Below are 17,902 nucleotides of genomic sequence, written 5' to 3'. Positions count from 1 at the left end.
ACCAGAGACAAAAATAGGAACATAAAAGACCAAATAGAAATTTGTTGGGGGGAGGAGAGGACGGACACGGGCACACCAGAAAATAAGAAAGAAAGGACAAGTGAGGAATGAAAGGATGAGCTTCTGGTAAAGGTACTAGCATGGGACTTGAGAGTTCTGGGTTTAATTCCTTGTGTGACCGTGGCAGGGGTGAAAGTAACTTAAAGGACTTACCGGTACACTGGAGTCCCGAGCAGTGGGCAGGGCCTCAAGCAAAAGAGGCGGAATCGTTAAATCCCCGGGCCCTTTAAATCAAGATTCCCTGAACACGCGGCGGACCGGCTTTGAGAACCACTGATTTAAAGGGTCTGGGGATTTAAATCAAGATTTAAAGGGCCCGGGGCTCCGGCGGCTGCTACCACAGCCGGAGCCCCGGGCCCTTTAAATCTTGATTTAAATCCCCAGACCCTTTAAATCAGTGGTTCTCAAAGCCAGTCCCCTGCTTGTTCAGGGAAAGCCCCTGGCGCGCCGGACTGGTTTGTTTACCTGCCATGTCCGCAGGTTCGGCCAATCGTGGCTCCCACTGGGCGGGGTTTGCTGCTCCAGGCCAATGGGGGCTGCGGGAAGCGACGCGGGCCAAGGGACGTGCTGGCTGCCCTTCCCGCAGCCCCCATTGGCCTGGAGCGGCGAACCGCAGCCAGTGGGAGCCACGATCAGCATAGCCTGTGGATGCGGCAGGTAAACAAACTGGTCCGGCGCGCCAGAGGCTTTCCCTGAACAAGCGGCGGACTGGCCTTGAGAACCACTGCTTGAAATCACAGCCCAGCTCCGCTGCCAGAGCCCTCGGGTAGTGGCAGAGGCCCAGGTCTCTGCCAGTGATTTAAAGGACCAGAGACTCCCTGCTCCCACCACCGCAACGGAGCCCAGGGCCCTTTAAATTCCCGCCAGAGCCCTGGGGGCTCCCGGCTGCTGCCAGTACCCCAGGGCTTCAGCAGCAGGGCTCTGGCAGCGATTTAAAGGGCCCAGGGCTCCAGCCGCTGTCGGGAGCCCCAGGTCCTTTAAATCACCAACCTGGGGAAGCCAGTACGGTCGATGGTGTACCGGCTCTTGCTGATACGCCGTGCCAGACCATACCGGCTTACTTTCACCTCTGGACCTTGGGCAAATCATAGAATCATAGAATCATAGAATATCAGGGTTGGAAGGGACCCCAGAAGGTCATCTAGTCCAACCCCCTGCTCAAAGCAGGACCAATTCCCAGTTAAATCATCCCAGCCAGGGCTTTGTCAAGCCTGACCTTAAAAACCTCTAAGGAAGGAGATTCTACCACCTCCCTAGGTAACGCATTCCAGTGTTTCACCACCCTCTTAGTGAAAAAGTTTTTCCTAATATCCAATCTAAACCTCCCCCACTGCAACTTGAGACCATTACTCCTCGTTCTGTCATCTGCTACCATTGAGAACAGTCTAGAGCCATCCTCTTTGGAACCCCCTTTCAGGTAGTTGAAAGCAGCTATCAAATCCCCCCTCATTCTTCTCTTCTGCAGGCTAAACAATCCCAGCTCCCTCAGCCTCTCCTCATAACTCATGTGTTCCAGTCCCCTAATCATTTTTGTTGCCCTTCGCTGGACTCTCTCCAATTTATCCACATCCTTCTTGAAGTGTGGGGCCCAAAACTGGACACAGTACTCCAGATGAGGCCTCACCAATGTCGAATAGAGGGGAACGATCACGTCCCTCGATCTGCTCGCTATGCCCCTACTTATACATCCCAAAATGCCATTGGCCTTCTTGGCAACAAGGGCACACTGCTGACTCATATCCAGCTTCTCGTCCACTGTCACCCCTGGGTCCTTTTCCGCAGAACTGCTGCCTAGCCATTCGGTCCCTAGTCTGTAGCTGTGCATTGGGTTCTTCCGTCCTAAGTGCAGGACCCTGCACTTATCCTTATTGAACCTCATCAGATTCCTTTTGGCCCAATCTTCCAATTGGTCTAGGTCCTTCTGTATCCTATCCCTCCCCTCCAGCGTATCTACCACTCCTCCCAGTTTAGTATCATCCGCAAATTTGCTGAGAGTGCAATCCACACCATCCTCCAGATCATTTATGAAGATATTGAATAAAACCGGCCCCAGGACCGACCCTTGGGGCACTCCACTTGATACCGGCTGCCAACTAGACATGGAGCCATTGATCACTACCCGTTGAGCCCGACAATCTAGCCAGCTTTCTACCCACCTTATAGTGCATTCATCCAGCCCATACTTCCTTAACTTGCTGACAAGAATACTGTGGGAGACCGTGTCAAAAGCTTTGCTAAAGTCAAGAAACAATACATCCACTGCTTTCCCTTCATCCTCAGAACCAGTAATCTCATCATAAAAGGCGATTAGATTAGTCAGGCATGACCTTCCCTTGGTGAATCCATGCTGGCTGTTCCTGATCACTTTCCTCTCATGCAAGTGCTTCAGGATTGATTCTTTGAGGACCTGCTCCATGATTTTTCCAGGGACTGAGGTGAGGCTGACTGGCCTGTAGTTCCCAGGATCTTCCTTCTTCCCTTTTTTAAAGATTGGCACTACATTAGCCTTTTTCCAGTCATCCGGGACTTCCCCGGTTTGCCACGAGTTTTCAAAGATAATGGCCAGTGGCTCTGCAATCACAGCCGCCAATTCCTTCAGCACTCTCGGATGCAACTCGTCTGGCCCCATGGACTTGTGCACGTCCAGCTTTTCTAAATAGTCCCTAACCGCCTCTATCTCCACAGAGGGCTGGCCATCTCTTCCGCATTTTGTGATGCCCAGCGCAGCAGTCTGGGAGCTGACCTTGTTAGTGAAAACAGAGGCAAAAAAAGCATTGAGTACATTAGCTTTTTCCACATCCTCTGTCACTAGGTTGCCTCCCTCATTCAGTAAGGGGCAATCATTTAATCTGTCTGTGCCTGAGTTCCACACACAAGCTCTTATCACAATTGGAACCTGAACTTGCTTAGGGCTTCTAGGTACAGTGTAATACAACTTAATAGGAAAATCAAATGAGGGATGGAGAGAGTACTACTTAAAAAAGGAAGTTAACAAAATAGAATAGTGAATTCTTTAAAAAAAATAAAAGGAAAGTCACTAAAAAGGGAGGAAAGAGGGATAAAATAACCAGAAAAAAGAAAATGGAAGTCTAAGGAAAGATTGCATGTTGGAGAAATTAATAAAACAACAGGCATGGGTGGATAGAGCAAAACTATAGACAATTAAGGACCATAGACTTTGCTGAAGAGTAGGGTGACCAGATAGCAAGTGTGAAAAATCAGGACAGGGGATGGGGGGCAATAGGTGCCTATCTACGACAAAGCCCCGAATATTGGGACTGTCCCTATAAAATCAGGACATCTGGTCACCCTACTGACAAGGAATGGCCAGTCCACCCTTAGTCCTATGGGGCGAGTGCATAGACAGTGGTTTGGATTAGTGCAGTGTGTATTTGGGTTTGGGGGATAGGATAGGGATCGCAATATTTTAATTTTTCCAGGGTGAGCGCTGGTAAAATGTCAGAATACTTCAGTACATCAAGATTCAGGATATGATCTGATGGAGGGTAAATGTTTTCATGAAGAACTGACAGAAATATGTTCTCTATGTTTAAATCCGTCTCTGCAGAGGAGATAAACCACGATGATCCAGTTCAGGGCACCCCTGTGAAGGAAACACATACCAAGATGGAAGAACTGGGGCAGAGACTCGATGAAGTGCGACTGAGTACACAGTACTGGCTGCCCAAACTACAAGACAAATTGGGGATTACCTCCGCACATGCTTTGAAACACCTAAGATATGAAGACTACTTAAAGCTGGAGTGTGAAGTAGAGCACCCATGGGAAAAGCAGGCTCTCCGAACCCTACTTAACATAGCAGAGAGCAAGACAACAATGAAGCAGCTGCAGGGGGAGCGCTTGGAGATGCTAAAGAAGAAGCAGGAGCAGGCTACATTGGCACTTCAGGGATTGAAAGAAATGCAGGAGAAAGGCAGAAGCCGCCATGAGGAAGCTGTAAGAAAGAAAGAGGAGGAGCTGCAGGGAGTTATGGACATAGCACCACAGTACTGGGCACCACCTGAGAAGTGTTTGAAGGAAGTGATAGAGAATGTGCACAAACAATTAGACCTCCTGGAGGAGACGGTGTCCCAGAGCGAGAATTTCCCTGATAAGGACCTTTTGAGATGGGCATCAGGAGGGCTGGCCCTGCAGGGCATTTACAAAACCAACAAGCTTGCAGAGATGGTGGAGAAGCGAGAGCAGCTCATAGACATCCCAGAAGGGTTCAAGCTCTTTGGTCCAGAGCAAGGGCCATTGTTTGAGAAGAAGGAGTTTTCATCTGCCGAAGCAGAGTCCTCGTTCACCAGGACCATGGAAAAGCTGGGTTTCAGCATTAGCGTCACAGCCAAGGGTGGATTTTGGGGGTTTAGTGCTGAAACCAGCACAGATTACAGCAGCTCTTCAGGGTCTGAACAAACCCACAGATCCCGCTCAGAACACACCTACATTTGCACCACCAAGTACAACTACATCCCACTGGCCTCAGGCTACTTCCCCAAGGCTCAGCTTCGACTTTCCAGTGCAGCACTGCAAGAGTTAAAAGAGATCGAGCAGCTTTTGAGTCACACCCCAGAGCCGGACAAGCTCAACATGCTGAAGAGCAGGGGCGGGAGATTCTTCAACCGATTCGGGTCTCACGTAAACCAGGGTCCGCTTCACTTGGGTGGGATATTCTGGTGGAAAGCGTCTTCTGAGGGATTCCGGGCAGAGCAGCTAGACGAGGTGAAGAAACGAACATCTGATGCGCTCAGCTCTTATGTTGGGGGCAGCTATAGTGGCTTCGGTTGGGGCGTTGCAGCTGGTGTTACCGCATCAAAATCAGGTTCTGAAGCCTCATTTCAGGGCACAGATAGAAAACAAATCCAAACAGAGATTCAGATGTTTGTGACTAAGACAGGAGGCCCACCTGGAGTGGATTCACTCACAGCATGGAAATCTGGACTATTGGCCAGTAACAAAACCTGGAGTGTCATTGACCGAGGCTTTCAGCTAATTCCTGTGTGGGAGATAGTCCTGTCCAGTCACAGACAAGATTTTAGTGATGTTCATCAAGTCAGCAGCAGCCTCAGAGATGCCTATGAAGTCCTAACTAACCAAAGGGTCGGTACTTTGTTTGGAGAGGGATTAGTCAGTGCAGTGGATGAGGCCAGATCATTCTTAGAGGAAATGAAGACCTGGGAAGTCACTGGGGATGAAGAGCAGCTAGTGACACTGAACAATTTCAAACAAAAGCTGACTGCAAAAACTAAGAACTACAGTACATGGATTAACATTTGCCTGTCGGATAAGGTGCTTCAAGATTTCCTGGAAAATACAGTTTCACTGTGCAAAGATTCGCCTGCACAAAATACTGAATACATCAAATCTCTACTGCGCTGCCTTCTGGACCCTCATGTCTATTCAGTTAAGAATTTCCCCAAATCTTCCTCCATTATGCAGTGGATCTTTCATGAAGAAAAAAAGCAGCAAAAAAATACCTCTCTCTCTGAATTTGCTGATTTTACTCAAGTCCTACAGGAAATGAAGAATTACATACAGGAAGTTACTTATGACCCTATGTCCTCTGCAGAAGCAGTGCAAGTAGCAAAGGTAAAGGCCACCTTAAATGTGAGCTTAGCTTTGTCTTCCTTTCTGCAGGCTCTAAGGGAGAGAGAGCAGACAGATATTGAGCTGTTATTGCTCTCCATTGCAGCCAGCGCAGGATACCGGGTGGACAGTCACACTTTTCAGTATCTCCTCGGGTGCCCAGAAATTAACTTCATATTGCAGGAAATGCAAACAGCACAGGAGGAATATTTGACGCTTAGGGCTCAGGATGTTTCCAGAGCTCAGGCTTTCCTGCTGTTGGTGGGTCTGACTGTAACATTTGAATGTAAAGACACGTCTCCAGAGGAAAAGAACAGACGTTTAGCTTTTATGAAACATCAAATGGGAAACTCATTGTCTACTGAAATGTCAAATGTCCTTAAAAAGCACAGTGCATGCAGTGATTGGGACATACTGGAAACAGACCTGAATTGCCTCAAAAATGGGGACTTTGAAGCCACAAATGATGAGTTGAAGAAACAGGGTATAATAAAAGAATTAGAAGGCATCTGCCGAGGAACAAAACCTTCAAATCAACCAAAATCAAAACCTGAAGTGAAATCTAGCAATGTTAAAATGTATGAAGCTATTGAAAACCAAGAGTTTCTCAATTTACTGAAGAGACTTGGACTTGAAAGTTGCTATCCAAAGAAAATGGGGACAGCAGACTTCCATGTCATTTACAAGACCTCTTTACATGACAGCCAGCCCAGCACCGAATGTGAGCTGCCATTTTACTTTTTGCAAAAGCTGTTGATGGTGGACTATCGGGTAAGATACCTCGTTTACAAAGATGACATAAAATCTAAACAAGGAACAACAAATACACTGACCACCCTAGAAAATGAGAGTGGATCCTCAGATACATTTGATGACTTTTTTAATTATATCAGTCATGGAACCAATGAATCTGTTACAGATCAGGCACACATACACCCAATGGACATCCAGATGGCAATTTTTCATTGTGCAGATGATTTCATGAGACAATATCTTTCAACAAAGCTCGCTTTCTGCCAGTTTGCACTCCCACTTCTGGTGCCAAATCCTTGTACTTCACAAATAGAATTCCCTCTTTGGTCCCTTAGCCAAGTGACAAAGAGCTGGAAGGGTGCTGAGAAAACAGGAACGGAGACTAGGTTTAAAAATTATAAAAAAATGATTTATCAGGCAGCTATGCCCATGGTGTCCTTCATACGGATTGGTCATTCTTCTTCTTCAAAGTCCCAGATCCTGAATGCTCTGCTGTGTAATCACAAACATGACATCTTTTTCCACCGTCATTGTAAAGGCAGCAGCAAAGATTGTCTCCTGATGAATGGGGTTGTGGAAATCTTCTGGTATTGTCCAGGTGGGAGAGACGATGACAGATTTGACAACTGCGTCGCATTCACTAATCTGCATGGAGATGCAAGGCAGCATGAACAGCAGGTCAAATTTTTACAGGAAATTTCTTCTGTTAATGTGGTTCTCATATCAAATGTTGATCAAAATGATAAGAGAGGCATGAAAATTATACATGACCTCTGGAAATCTCAAAAACCTTTGATCTGTCTTTTTGCTGAAAAAGAGAACGTTGTTGCTGGCAAATCCAGACAGAACATAAAAATAGCCATCAAAAACAGAAATGAAGCAGAGTTAATAGATGAACTGATGACAACAATCAAGGATTTACTAGCAGGTTCAAACATAACTTGCAGTCTTGAGAACAGTACAAATATTGCTCGCCAGCAAGGTTTTGTCATTGATGAAGATGAAGAAGAGTGCACGAAAGCCAAGACAAAGGCACGGGTTCTGATGACGCTCTTGAACAAGACTAATTTATATGAGATAAAGTCAAAACTGTTGCCTCTGCAAGGAGAATTGTGGCAAAAGTGGTGTCAAAAGGACAAGGAACTTACCCGCTTGCAGGAGAAAAGAAACAGAAGCATTGAGCAGCACCGGGGCCAAGTTGAGTCAGACAAGCATAAAATACGAAGCAATCAGTTAAAAAAAGCATTCCCTCTCAATGATCTAATGAAGTCAGTGCTTGAATTTCTCCAGTCACATCCAGAAGCCACCAAAAAATATTTCCTGCAGTGGATGAAAGTATTTATGGATGACTTGTCCTCTGACTGCCTTACAGAACTTCACCAAGAATACCACAGATTGTGGTCTCAAGTCCTGGAACTAAAGAAAAAAGGAGAAAATGATTACTTGAAAAATGCTTTGCTAAATAAATTAGAAACACTCTCAAATACGATAATTGATTCTACAATTGGCCTTGAACACATTTTGAGAGAGGTAGCTCAGATTTATGAGGCTCTGGATTCAATGAAACAACAGGATGAATGTTTTCTTGCACTACCTCAAATTGCAGCTGACCTGATGGTTTCAGGGTATCCCATTGAGCTGATGGATGGTGATGCGTCATATGTGCCATTAAAATGGGTTGGAGCAGTTTTGGACAAATTAATTGAGAAGTTAGGAGACGAAAAAGTGTTTGTTCTTTCAGTGCTTGGCACCCAGAGCACTGGAAAGTCAACATTGCTAAATGCCATGTTTGGTCTTCAGTTTAGTGTCAGTTCAGGGAGATGCACCAGAGGAGCATTCATGCAACTGATTAAAGTGGAGGAGAACCTCAAACAGGATTTGAACTTTAGTTATATACTAGTCATTGATACAGAAGGGCTCCGGGCTATGGAGATGGCTAATAAACAGTCATTTAATCATGATAACGAGCTAGCCACCTTCGTTATTGGTATTGGTAATATGACTGTGATAAATATTTTTGGTGAAAACCCTTCAGAAATGCAAGATGTCCTGCAGATCGCTGTCCAGGCATTTCTGAGAATGAAGCAAGTAAAGCTCTCCCCAAGTTGTTTGTTTGTGCACCAGAATGTTGGAGAAATAACTGCAAAAGAACAGAATATGGAAGGACAAAGACGCTTCCAGGAAAAACTAGATGAAATGACTGTTACAGCAGCTCAGCAAGAGTTCTGTGATGTAACTTGCTTTAGTGACGTTATCCGATTTGATGTGAACACCCACATTCATTACTTTGCTCACCTCTGGGAAGGGAACCCACCAATGGCACCTCCAAACCCCAGCTACAGCAAAAATGTGCAGGAACTAAAAAGCAAGATTCTCTTGGCTGCCAAAAAAGAATCTCAGGGCAGTGTTTTAAGGCTGTCAGGTTTAAAAGTCCGCATTAGTGATCTGTGGAATGCTTTGTTAAATGAAAATTTTATTTTCAGCTTCAAGAATACACTGGAGATTGCAACGTACAAGAAGCTAGAAATAATGTTTAGCCAATGGACCTGGCAGTTGAGAAGTCACGTACTAGATTTGCAAATGAAACTTACGAATCGAATTAGGAATGGAGAAGTGCACTCAGTCACCAAAGGAAACCTTGAAGAGCAAATTCAAGGAAATTATGGTGTCATAATGAAGGGTCTAGAAAAGTATTTCAGTGAAGACAAAGACTCTGAAATGTTGATTCAGTGGAAAGGAAGTATTGAACTGAAACTGAGAGATCTGAAAGAGTCACTCATTGTTGAAACTAAGAGGAAGTCTGAAGAACTTATTGAACTAAAGAGGAACCAAAGCAAACTGGATGAAAAGAAGTCAGAATATGAAAATGAGCTTCTGAAAAGAAGCAAAGAGTTGGCTCTGTCTTTAAAAGGCCAGGAACTAGGTGAAGCAGAACTGAGAGCGAACTTTAACTTGTTGTGGATCGAGTGGGTGACTGAAGTGGCTTCAAATGCTCCACAGGCTGAAGAGTCTGATATTAATGTTGATGTAGAAAATATCCTTCTAGAGCATTTTAAACAGACTAATTTATTAGGAAAAATTAAGAATTTCCCAAAAAAGAATACGTTTTCTGTTGATTTTTCTAAACATATCAGCATGAAGAAAAAAATGTTCCTTTTCAGCCACAGTTTAGATGAATGCGACAAAAGCAACATTCAGCAAGTTACTGATGGCATCATTCAGGCTGTCATAGCAAACATTGACAAGAAAGAGCAGCAGAAAATGGATTACAATCGAAGTTACATTCATGAAATATTGCAGGAAGTAAGGCGAGGTACAGAACCATCTGCACCCAATGAATCAAAATACACATTTAATGATGACTACAAGATAGATTTATCCTTGTATCTGTGTAAAATGGCAGCAGAAAGATTTAAAAACATGCACACAGCATTTAAAAAAGCAAATGATCCAACCATCTATCTGGAAAGTAAAAGAGAAGATTTCTTTAAATGTTTTCAGATTTCCTGTCAAGGAGCCACATCCATCACAACATTTGCTGATTTCTTATGCACCAAGCTTTCTAAAGCTGTCCGCCAGGCAGTCTATGACAAGACTGCCATTAATGTAGCCAGTGAGATGCGGTCTAACCATCCTGCCCTCAATGCCAATAGATTCAAACTAGAAATCTACATTCTGAAATCCCTGGCAGAGGAGGAAAACTTTGAGAAATACAGGCAGTACATTCATTTCCCAAAGGACTTTTTTGAGAACTTTATCAAGAAGTGTGTTGATGATTATTGTTTAGACAAGAAAGATCAAAGATTGAAGGATTTCTTGGATATTTCCCTTGATCATTTCCAGAATCTTGTTCATGCAGCTATTCGTGACTCAACTAAAGTTGTCAAAGACAGAAGTGGCAATGTATCCTTATGGTTAGATGAATTTTGCAGAAGACTGGGAGATGTCTTAGACCTTCCCAGAAGTGATCTGAAAAGCATTGAACATCAGGAGACGACAGATGTAGAATTTCTTAAGGAAGCAATGAGTAAAGCATTGGATCCTGTGCTAGAAAATCTGAAAAAAGACTTTGCTGTCATTGACATGGAACCATTTCAAAGAAAACCACACAAAATATTAGCTGAACAGCTCTGTGGGTGCTGGGAGCCGTGTCCCTTTTGCAACGCTCTTTGCACAAATACCATATTGAACCATGATGGAGATCACAGTCTTTCTTTCCATCGTCCTCAAGCTACAACTGGCATTCAGTGGCATAAAACAAATCATCTAGTTACTGACATTTGTTCAAGTCTTGTCGCAAGTAATTGCTCATTAGTGCTGGATGAAGACCGTAAAATTCCATACAAGAATTATCGGGATGCAGGACCTTGTTATTCCAAATGGAGCATCACACCTGACACCTCTGTGCAGCCTTACTGGAAATGGTTTGTGTGTCATTTCAGGGCAGAGCTAGAGAGTTGGCACAGTGGGAAATTTGAAGGCAAAGGGGAGATCCCTTCTCAGTGGAAACAAATTACGAAAAAGGATGTCCTCTCTGAGCTGGAAAAGGAGTTCTAAGTTAGTCAGAATGAAAGATTCTAAGCCTGATAGCAAATTCGTTGTTCTAATTTGAAAGTGTATGAAACAACTGTATTTTCAAATATTATTCTTGTATTTTGATTTAGGAAGATAATCATCCAAGGTAAACTATATTTAATCTCTCATAGAACTCAGAGAAATATAAGACTATTCATATCAGTGTACAGTAGTGAAGTTGCCTCATTATAACGTCAGAGCCCTGTAGCTTTCCTAACTACAGTGATATAATTCACCTGCCTGTGTGTTAGCGTATAAAGAAAAAAATTCCCTGGTGTGAGCATATTATGAAAGATTAACTCGCTCAGCAAGAAATAGCCAGATGAAGAGCAAAGAAACGCATTAGTAAATACCATTTTTATAAAAGGTTATGATCTGATGCCAATTTCCCTGTGAGAATTATCTTTGACTTTAACCCAACGAAAGCAGGATATTAAAAAAAAAACCTGGAAGACCTAAAACACAATGGTGGGATGGCATCAGATACCTGTCCATTATGGGCAGCCTACTTCAGAATGTGCCAGATTTGGTTCACGACAGAACATCATAGAGGCGCATAACACATTTGGTGGGCTCCATCATGCCCAGACAGCATGAGAGCTAACTAAAGTGCAGAAGTATTTAATGTACACTGCCATGTTTGATTTTACATGCACAATCTGGGTACAGTTACATTATGGTCAACAGTTTTTTTTTAAATTTATAATATTCTGGTATCATAGAATCATAGAAGATTAGGGTTGGAAGAGACCTCAGGAGGTCATCTAGTCCAATCCCCTGCTCAAAGCCCAACTAAATCATCCCAGCCAAGGCTTTGGCAAGCCAGGCCTTAAAACCTCTAAGGATGGAGATTCCACCACCTCCCTAGGGAACCCATTCCAGTGCTTCACCACCCTCCTAGTGAAATAGTGTTTCCTAATATCCAACCTAGACCTCCCCCACTGCAACTTGAGACCATTGCTCCTTGTTCTGTATATCTGGATAGAGAAGTACTTTGTATGCAAGAACCATTTACTTTAACATTAAATTCCAGTTTTTCATCATTGAAGTATGGGAGTCTTGTTTATCTAAACTTGTAATAGCTGCAGTTAGCAGAAAGTGTGTGTGTCTATTTGTTGACCTATGACCCTGCCACATCTTGTGAGTGACTTTTTGCTTTGCTATAGGCAGAATGACGTTATAGCGGTACAAAATCGATGGGTATATATTGCTTATTGGCTTGGAATGTGCATTGGGGCAAGTAGGTGAACATAACTGACCGGTTTATTAAGCTTGCTATGCTTACAGGCCTGTTGTATTGGTGTGAGGCCTTGTGGCAGTAGTTATGTTAAAGGTGGAATTTTAGATTAAATGAGAACCGCAAAACACAAATTCTGCCCTCTCATTCTGGGAAGTTAAACAAATGATCATGAAAGGGCCAGTACATGGCAGGGAGTTTTGGGGAGCATTAGCAACCTGGTTGCTGTGCAGTAACTAGGAAGTTGGACTGCATTTATGTATTGGAATTATTACGAGATTATTAAGAAATGAATGAGGTAGCTTATTAATATTAATGATTAAGTTGTAGTTATGAAAACCCAAAAGGCCACATATGGATAATAGGCGGGTATCAATCTTATCTTATTATGGTCAAGGAAGGTGGTCAATATAGTTATATATCCAACAAGTCACAAAAGGTGGAATATAAAAGATCCTGTTTATTGCCCTGTTTTGGGTTCTCTTGGACTCTTGAACTTGTATCAGCTGGATCTGTGGCCTTCTGAGGTGCTCCGCTAACTGATTCTTCATCCCTGTAATCCTAACTTTTAGATTGTAAGTATGAAATGTGTTCATTAGCCCTGCAGCTTGGGGTACATGGGTTGCTTATTTCAACAGGCTTGTGCTGTTTAGTAATTTTGTGTAGTACAATTATTTGGTGTCTTTGTAAGGTTATAATTGAACCTAGGCAGCTCTACTGCAGATCACATCAATCCCTGAATGAAAGAGAGGAGCTTCTGGGAGAAACTTCTGCATAGCTCATTTTGGGAAAGAACCTGTGTTAATTGTTAAAACATACGCATGATGCTCAATTAAACATTATCAATGTGAAAAAATGATACCGTGTCATCATTTATTAGGGCTACGTAGTCAGTCTATACAACTTCTCAACCACATGCTTACAAGATAGACAGAAAAAAACGGAAATATGAAAAGCTGTGTTTAGCTAGAAAGACTATCACTACATTTCTGTCTCATACGTTTTCTTCATTCTCCATAAAAATTACATCCTTGAAATAAAACAGGTTTCTATCAAACAGACCTTATCAAAATCCTAGACCTCAAACTCACTTTTCCATTTAATTACAAATAAAATATCCAAACTGCTCTTCAGAGCTACTGACCGCTAGATAGTAGGAGGCTTACACTCATGACCCATCGGATCTCAGTTGCTAGATCCCAAGACAGCCCCTAACTTGGTCACCCATCGTACCGATTCCCATCAAATCTATCTGAACACCAAGCAAAGGCAGCCGGCTTGCATGGAATGGCCAAATTCTGAGAGATGAGGCGCACCTGCAGCGCGCATTGAAATCAATGGCTGGGAGGCTGCGGTTAATAGGAGTTTGACCCTTGTAAAGTGTGAAGACTCTAATGCACCCTGGCAGTATTTGGCACACATGGCCGTATTTCCAAGGGGGCTCTGGATGCTCAGCTACACCTACGGCCCTGTGCATGACTCACCATATCAGGTGACATATCTCTGGAAAATGCATCCAGTTATTTTCACAACCTTACTGGTAATAGTAGTCCTGGGTCTGTAATGTCCCAAGTCACTACATGTAATTTAAAGGACTACAGGAGAGAAATGCCCCACCTCCTAAAATAGGTGTGCAGCAACTCTCCAAAAAGGGCCATAGTTTTGGAGTTTAATGTTCCCACCAAACACACACCCACATCATGTATCATTTGAAAGCTTATTTTATATATGTTCAGATGTAGTTCTCCTGGTCATCACAAACCAAACTATCTATATTTTTAATCACTGAAGCCCCCACTACTATTATTATCTCTTCCTAATAACATGGGCCCCCTCTCACAGACAGTATCCTCAGTGTGAGGCTACCATGTCATCACCTGGAAGGAGGGTCCAAACTATGGGATCATTTCCCTCTGCTCCAACGTGATGTTCTCCTTCCCCAAAACGTTCATCCTCCTCAACAGCACAGAGGCTGTCAGACCGGGGGTCGGACCACTGTGGTATACCCTGGAAAGTCTCCTCTATGTACAATCATTGGCGGCATGTAATGTAGGCTGGTAAACCTTGCGTGGCCGGGGGTGGGGAGGCAGCAGCAGATTTGGGGCCCCCAGAAAAAGCTCCTCCTGCCACAGCCCTGGGGGTGGAGGAGCTCTCACTCCCTGCCAAGGCTCCAGCTTGTCCGGTCTCGGGGCCGCAGCGGGGGCTGGGGGAGGTGAAGGAGCTAGCAGGGGAAGGGGGCTCGGGGGAGAAGAGGCGGAGTGGGGGCCATAGGGGAAGGGGCAGAACGGGGACAGGTCCATGGGTGGAATAGGGGTGGCACTGCAGGGGAAGGGAAGGAATGGGGTGGGGTGGGGCAATGGCTGGGGCCACAGGTGGAAGGGGTAGAACTGGGGAGGGGCTCCAGACTCGGAGCTCCAGCCAGGGCCAAGAGCTCTGCCGCAGTCCCGGTCGAGGCTGAGAGCCTGACTCTGGCTGGGGCCGAGCTCTCAGCCCCTCCCTCCTGCCCCCGTGGCCCCAGCCAAGCTCTCAGCCCCGACCCCCCACCCCAGCCAGGGCCATGGGAGAGAGGAGCCAAGCTCTCAGGCCTCCACTGAGAGCGGCAAGCGGAGGCATGTCCTCAGCCGGAAGGAGGCAGGGCAGGGGGCCAGGCTCCCCAAGGGGAAGCTCCACCCTCCACCCCTGCTCACTGGCTCCCTTCCCTCCTCCAGTTCAGCCCCTCTGCTCTCCAGAGCCTGTAGCTGGTTTCTGAGGGCCAGGAGTGGCTTGCACTGAACCTCACAGGGCAGGTAATCACACACGCTGCATGGGGTGCAATGAACTGGATTCCCCCCCACCACACACACACCCCCCCCAACTTTGCTGCTGGACTTCTGCCAGAATTCGTGTTACTCTTGCTGGTGTTTTGTTTGTTTGGTCTTTGTGTGTGTGTGTGTTTTACTGGGGGGGAGCAGTTATTGGCATAAATTCAGACAATGTTTATTAGGAATAGCTGGCTCCCGCTCCCGCTTGAAATTCCCTTGCAAAACTCCCCTGGTTGCTGGCCCCCCGGTCACTTCACAAGTGGACTTTTTAACCCCCTGTTCACAATGAGTTAGCCCTGCCCCCTCATCAAGGGATCCTAACGGGATTAGCCGTCTGCCCCAGGCACCCACTGGCCCTGAGCAACTCCTGCCCTCAGGCACCTCCACCCTCCCCTTCAAAGCCCCCTGATCCCTGCAACCTCCTCTCTCTCCCCAGCCCCAAACCCCCTGCTTCCCCACCTCCTCTCTGCACCTCCCCACCCCTAAAGCCCCCTGCTCTCCCCTCCAGCTTCTTGTTCTCTATTCTCCCCAACCCCAGCCCCGCCCAGCCCCCTGCTCAGCTCCCTCTGCCTCCCTCGCTCTCCCAGCCCTGCCCCGTAACCCCAGCCGGCCCCTCTCTCCCCTCAGCCAGGCCACAAGCACCCCACCCCGGCCCCGCTGCTGGGCCGACTGTCCATCTGCCAGCTCCGGCTGCTTCCTGCGTACTCCTGCTGCCCAGCCCTGGCTGCCACCAGCCCAGCAAAAGGGAGAGTGCAGGGGGGAGCGTTTCTGGGGAACATGTGGGGCAGGAAGGGATGTGGGGGGGAGCCGGGCAGCCTGTCTTCCAACGAGGGCATCCCACGGTTCAGGCGTGAGCCTTGAGGTGTCTGAAAAGTGCCAGGCTGTGGGGGCACGGAGCCTCCCTGGCCACCCATGGGCCTCGGGGCTGCAAGGACCTGGCAGCCGCTTACCGGGAGCTGCAGGAAGTGCCACCGGGACCCCTCACCCGCACCCCAGCACTCTGCCCCAGCCCAGAGTCCCGTCCTGCACCCCAAACCCCACATCGCTGGCCCCACCCCAGAGCCCGCACCCCCAGCCAGAGTCCTCATCCTCCTCCCGCACCTCAACCCTCCGCCCCAGCCCTGAGCCCCCTCCTGCACCCCAAACCCCTCATCCCTGGCCCCACCCCAGAGCCCGCACCCCCAGCCAGAGTCCTCATCCTCCTCCCGCACCGCAACCCTCTGCTCCAGCCCTGAGCCCCCTCCTGCACCCCAAACCCCACATCGCTGGCCCCACCCCAGAGCCTGCACCCCCAGCCGGAGTCCTCATCCTCCTCCCGCACCTCAACCCTCTGCTCCAGCCCTGAGCCCCCTCCTGCACCCCAAACCCCTCATTGCTGGCCTCACCCCAGAGCCGGCACCCCCAGCCGGAGTCCTCATCCTCCTCCCGCACCCCAACTCCTTGCCCCAGCCCTGAGCCCCCTCCTGCACCCCAAACCCCTCATCCCTGGCCCCACCCCAGAGCCCGCACCCCCAGCCGGAGTCCTCATCCTCCTCCCGCACCCCAACTCCTTGCCCCAGCCCTGAGCCCCCTCCTGCACCCCAAACCCCTCATTGCTGGCCTTACCCCAAAGCCGGCACCCCCAGCCGGAGTCCTCATCCTCCTCCCGCACCCCAACTCCTTGCCCCAGCCCTAAGCCCCCTCCTGCACCCCAAACCCCACATCGCTGGCCCCACTCCAGAGCCCGCACCCCCAGCCGGAGTCCTCATCCGCCTCCCGCACCTCAACCCTCCGCCCCAGCCCTGAGCCCACTCGTGCACCCCAAACCCCTCATCTCTGGCCCCACCCCAGAGCCCGCACCCCCAGCGGGAGTCCTCATCCTCCTCCCGCACCTCAACCCCCTGCCCCAGCCTGGTGAAAGTGAGTGAGAGTGGGGGAGACTGGGCATCACAAAATGGGGAAGAGATGGCCAGCCCTCTGTGGAGATAGAGGTGGTTAGGGACTATTTAGAAAAGCTGGACGTGCACAAGTCCATGGGGCCGGACGAGTTGCATCCGAGAGTGCTGAAGGAATTGGTGGCTGTGATTGCAGAGCCATTGGCCATTATCTTTGAAAACTCGTGGCAAACCGGGGAAGTCCCGGATGACTGGAAAAAGGCTAATGTAGTGCCAATCTTTAAAAAAGGGAAGAAGGAGGATCCTGGGAACTACAGGCCAGTCAGCCTCACCTCAGTCCCTGGAAAAATCATGGAGCAGGTCCTCAAAGAATCAATCCTGAAGCACTTGCATGAGAGGAAAGTGATCAGGAACAGCCAGCATGGATTCACCACGGGAAGGTCATGCCTGACTAATCTAATCGCCTTTTATGATGAGATTACTGGTTCTGTGGATGAAGGGAAAGCAGTGGATGTATTGTTTCTTGACTTTAGCAAAGCTTTTGACACGGTCTCCCATAGTATTCTTGTCAGCAAGTTAAGGAAGTATGGACTGGATGAATGCACTATAAGGTGGGTAGAAAGCTGGCTAGATTGTCGGGCTCAACGGGTAGTGATCAATGGCTCCATGTCTAGTTGGCAGCCGGTATCAAGTGGAGTACCCCAAGGGTCGGTCCTGGTGCCGGTTTTATTCAATATCTTCATAAATGATCTGGAGGATGGTGTGGATTGCACTCTCAGCAAATTTGCGGATGATACTAAACTGGGAGGAGTGGTAGATACGCTGGAGGGGAGGGATAGGATACAGAAGGACCTAGACCAATTGGAAGATTGGGCCAAAAGGAATCTGATGAGGTTCAATAAGGATAAGTGCAGGGTCCTGCACTTAGGATGGAAGAACCCAATGCACAGCTACAGACTAGGGACCGAATGGCTAGGCAGCAGTTCTGCGGAAAAGGACCTAGGGGTGACAGT

General features: G+C 47.3%; 1 protein-coding gene across 2 annotated transcripts in view; it reads left to right on the top strand.

Moving 5' to 3' along the window:
* LOC140908429 (interferon-induced very large GTPase 1) overlaps positions 1 to 13,039 on the top strand; it is a 35,794-nt gene extending 22,755 nt beyond the window's left edge. For both annotated transcript variants that reach the window (XM_073335499.2, XM_073335498.2), the window contains one exon: positions 3,629 to 13,039. In XM_073335499.2, the coding sequence (XP_073191600.2) occupies positions 3,688 to 10,959 (7,272 nt within the window). In that variant the 5' untranslated portion in view covers positions 3,629 to 3,687 and the 3' untranslated portion in view covers positions 10,960 to 13,039. The remainder of the gene's footprint in view (positions 1 to 3,628) is intronic.
* Positions 13,040 to 17,902: the final 4,863 nt, after the last annotated feature.

Source organism: Lepidochelys kempii, chromosome 3 (assembly GCF_965140285.1).
Source record: "Lepidochelys kempii isolate rLepKem1 chromosome 3, rLepKem1.hap1, whole genome shotgun sequence".
NCBI classification, from domain to species: domain Eukaryota; kingdom Metazoa; phylum Chordata; order Testudines; family Cheloniidae; genus Lepidochelys; species Lepidochelys kempii.
This window is presented reverse-complemented; position numbering and strand designations above follow the sequence as displayed.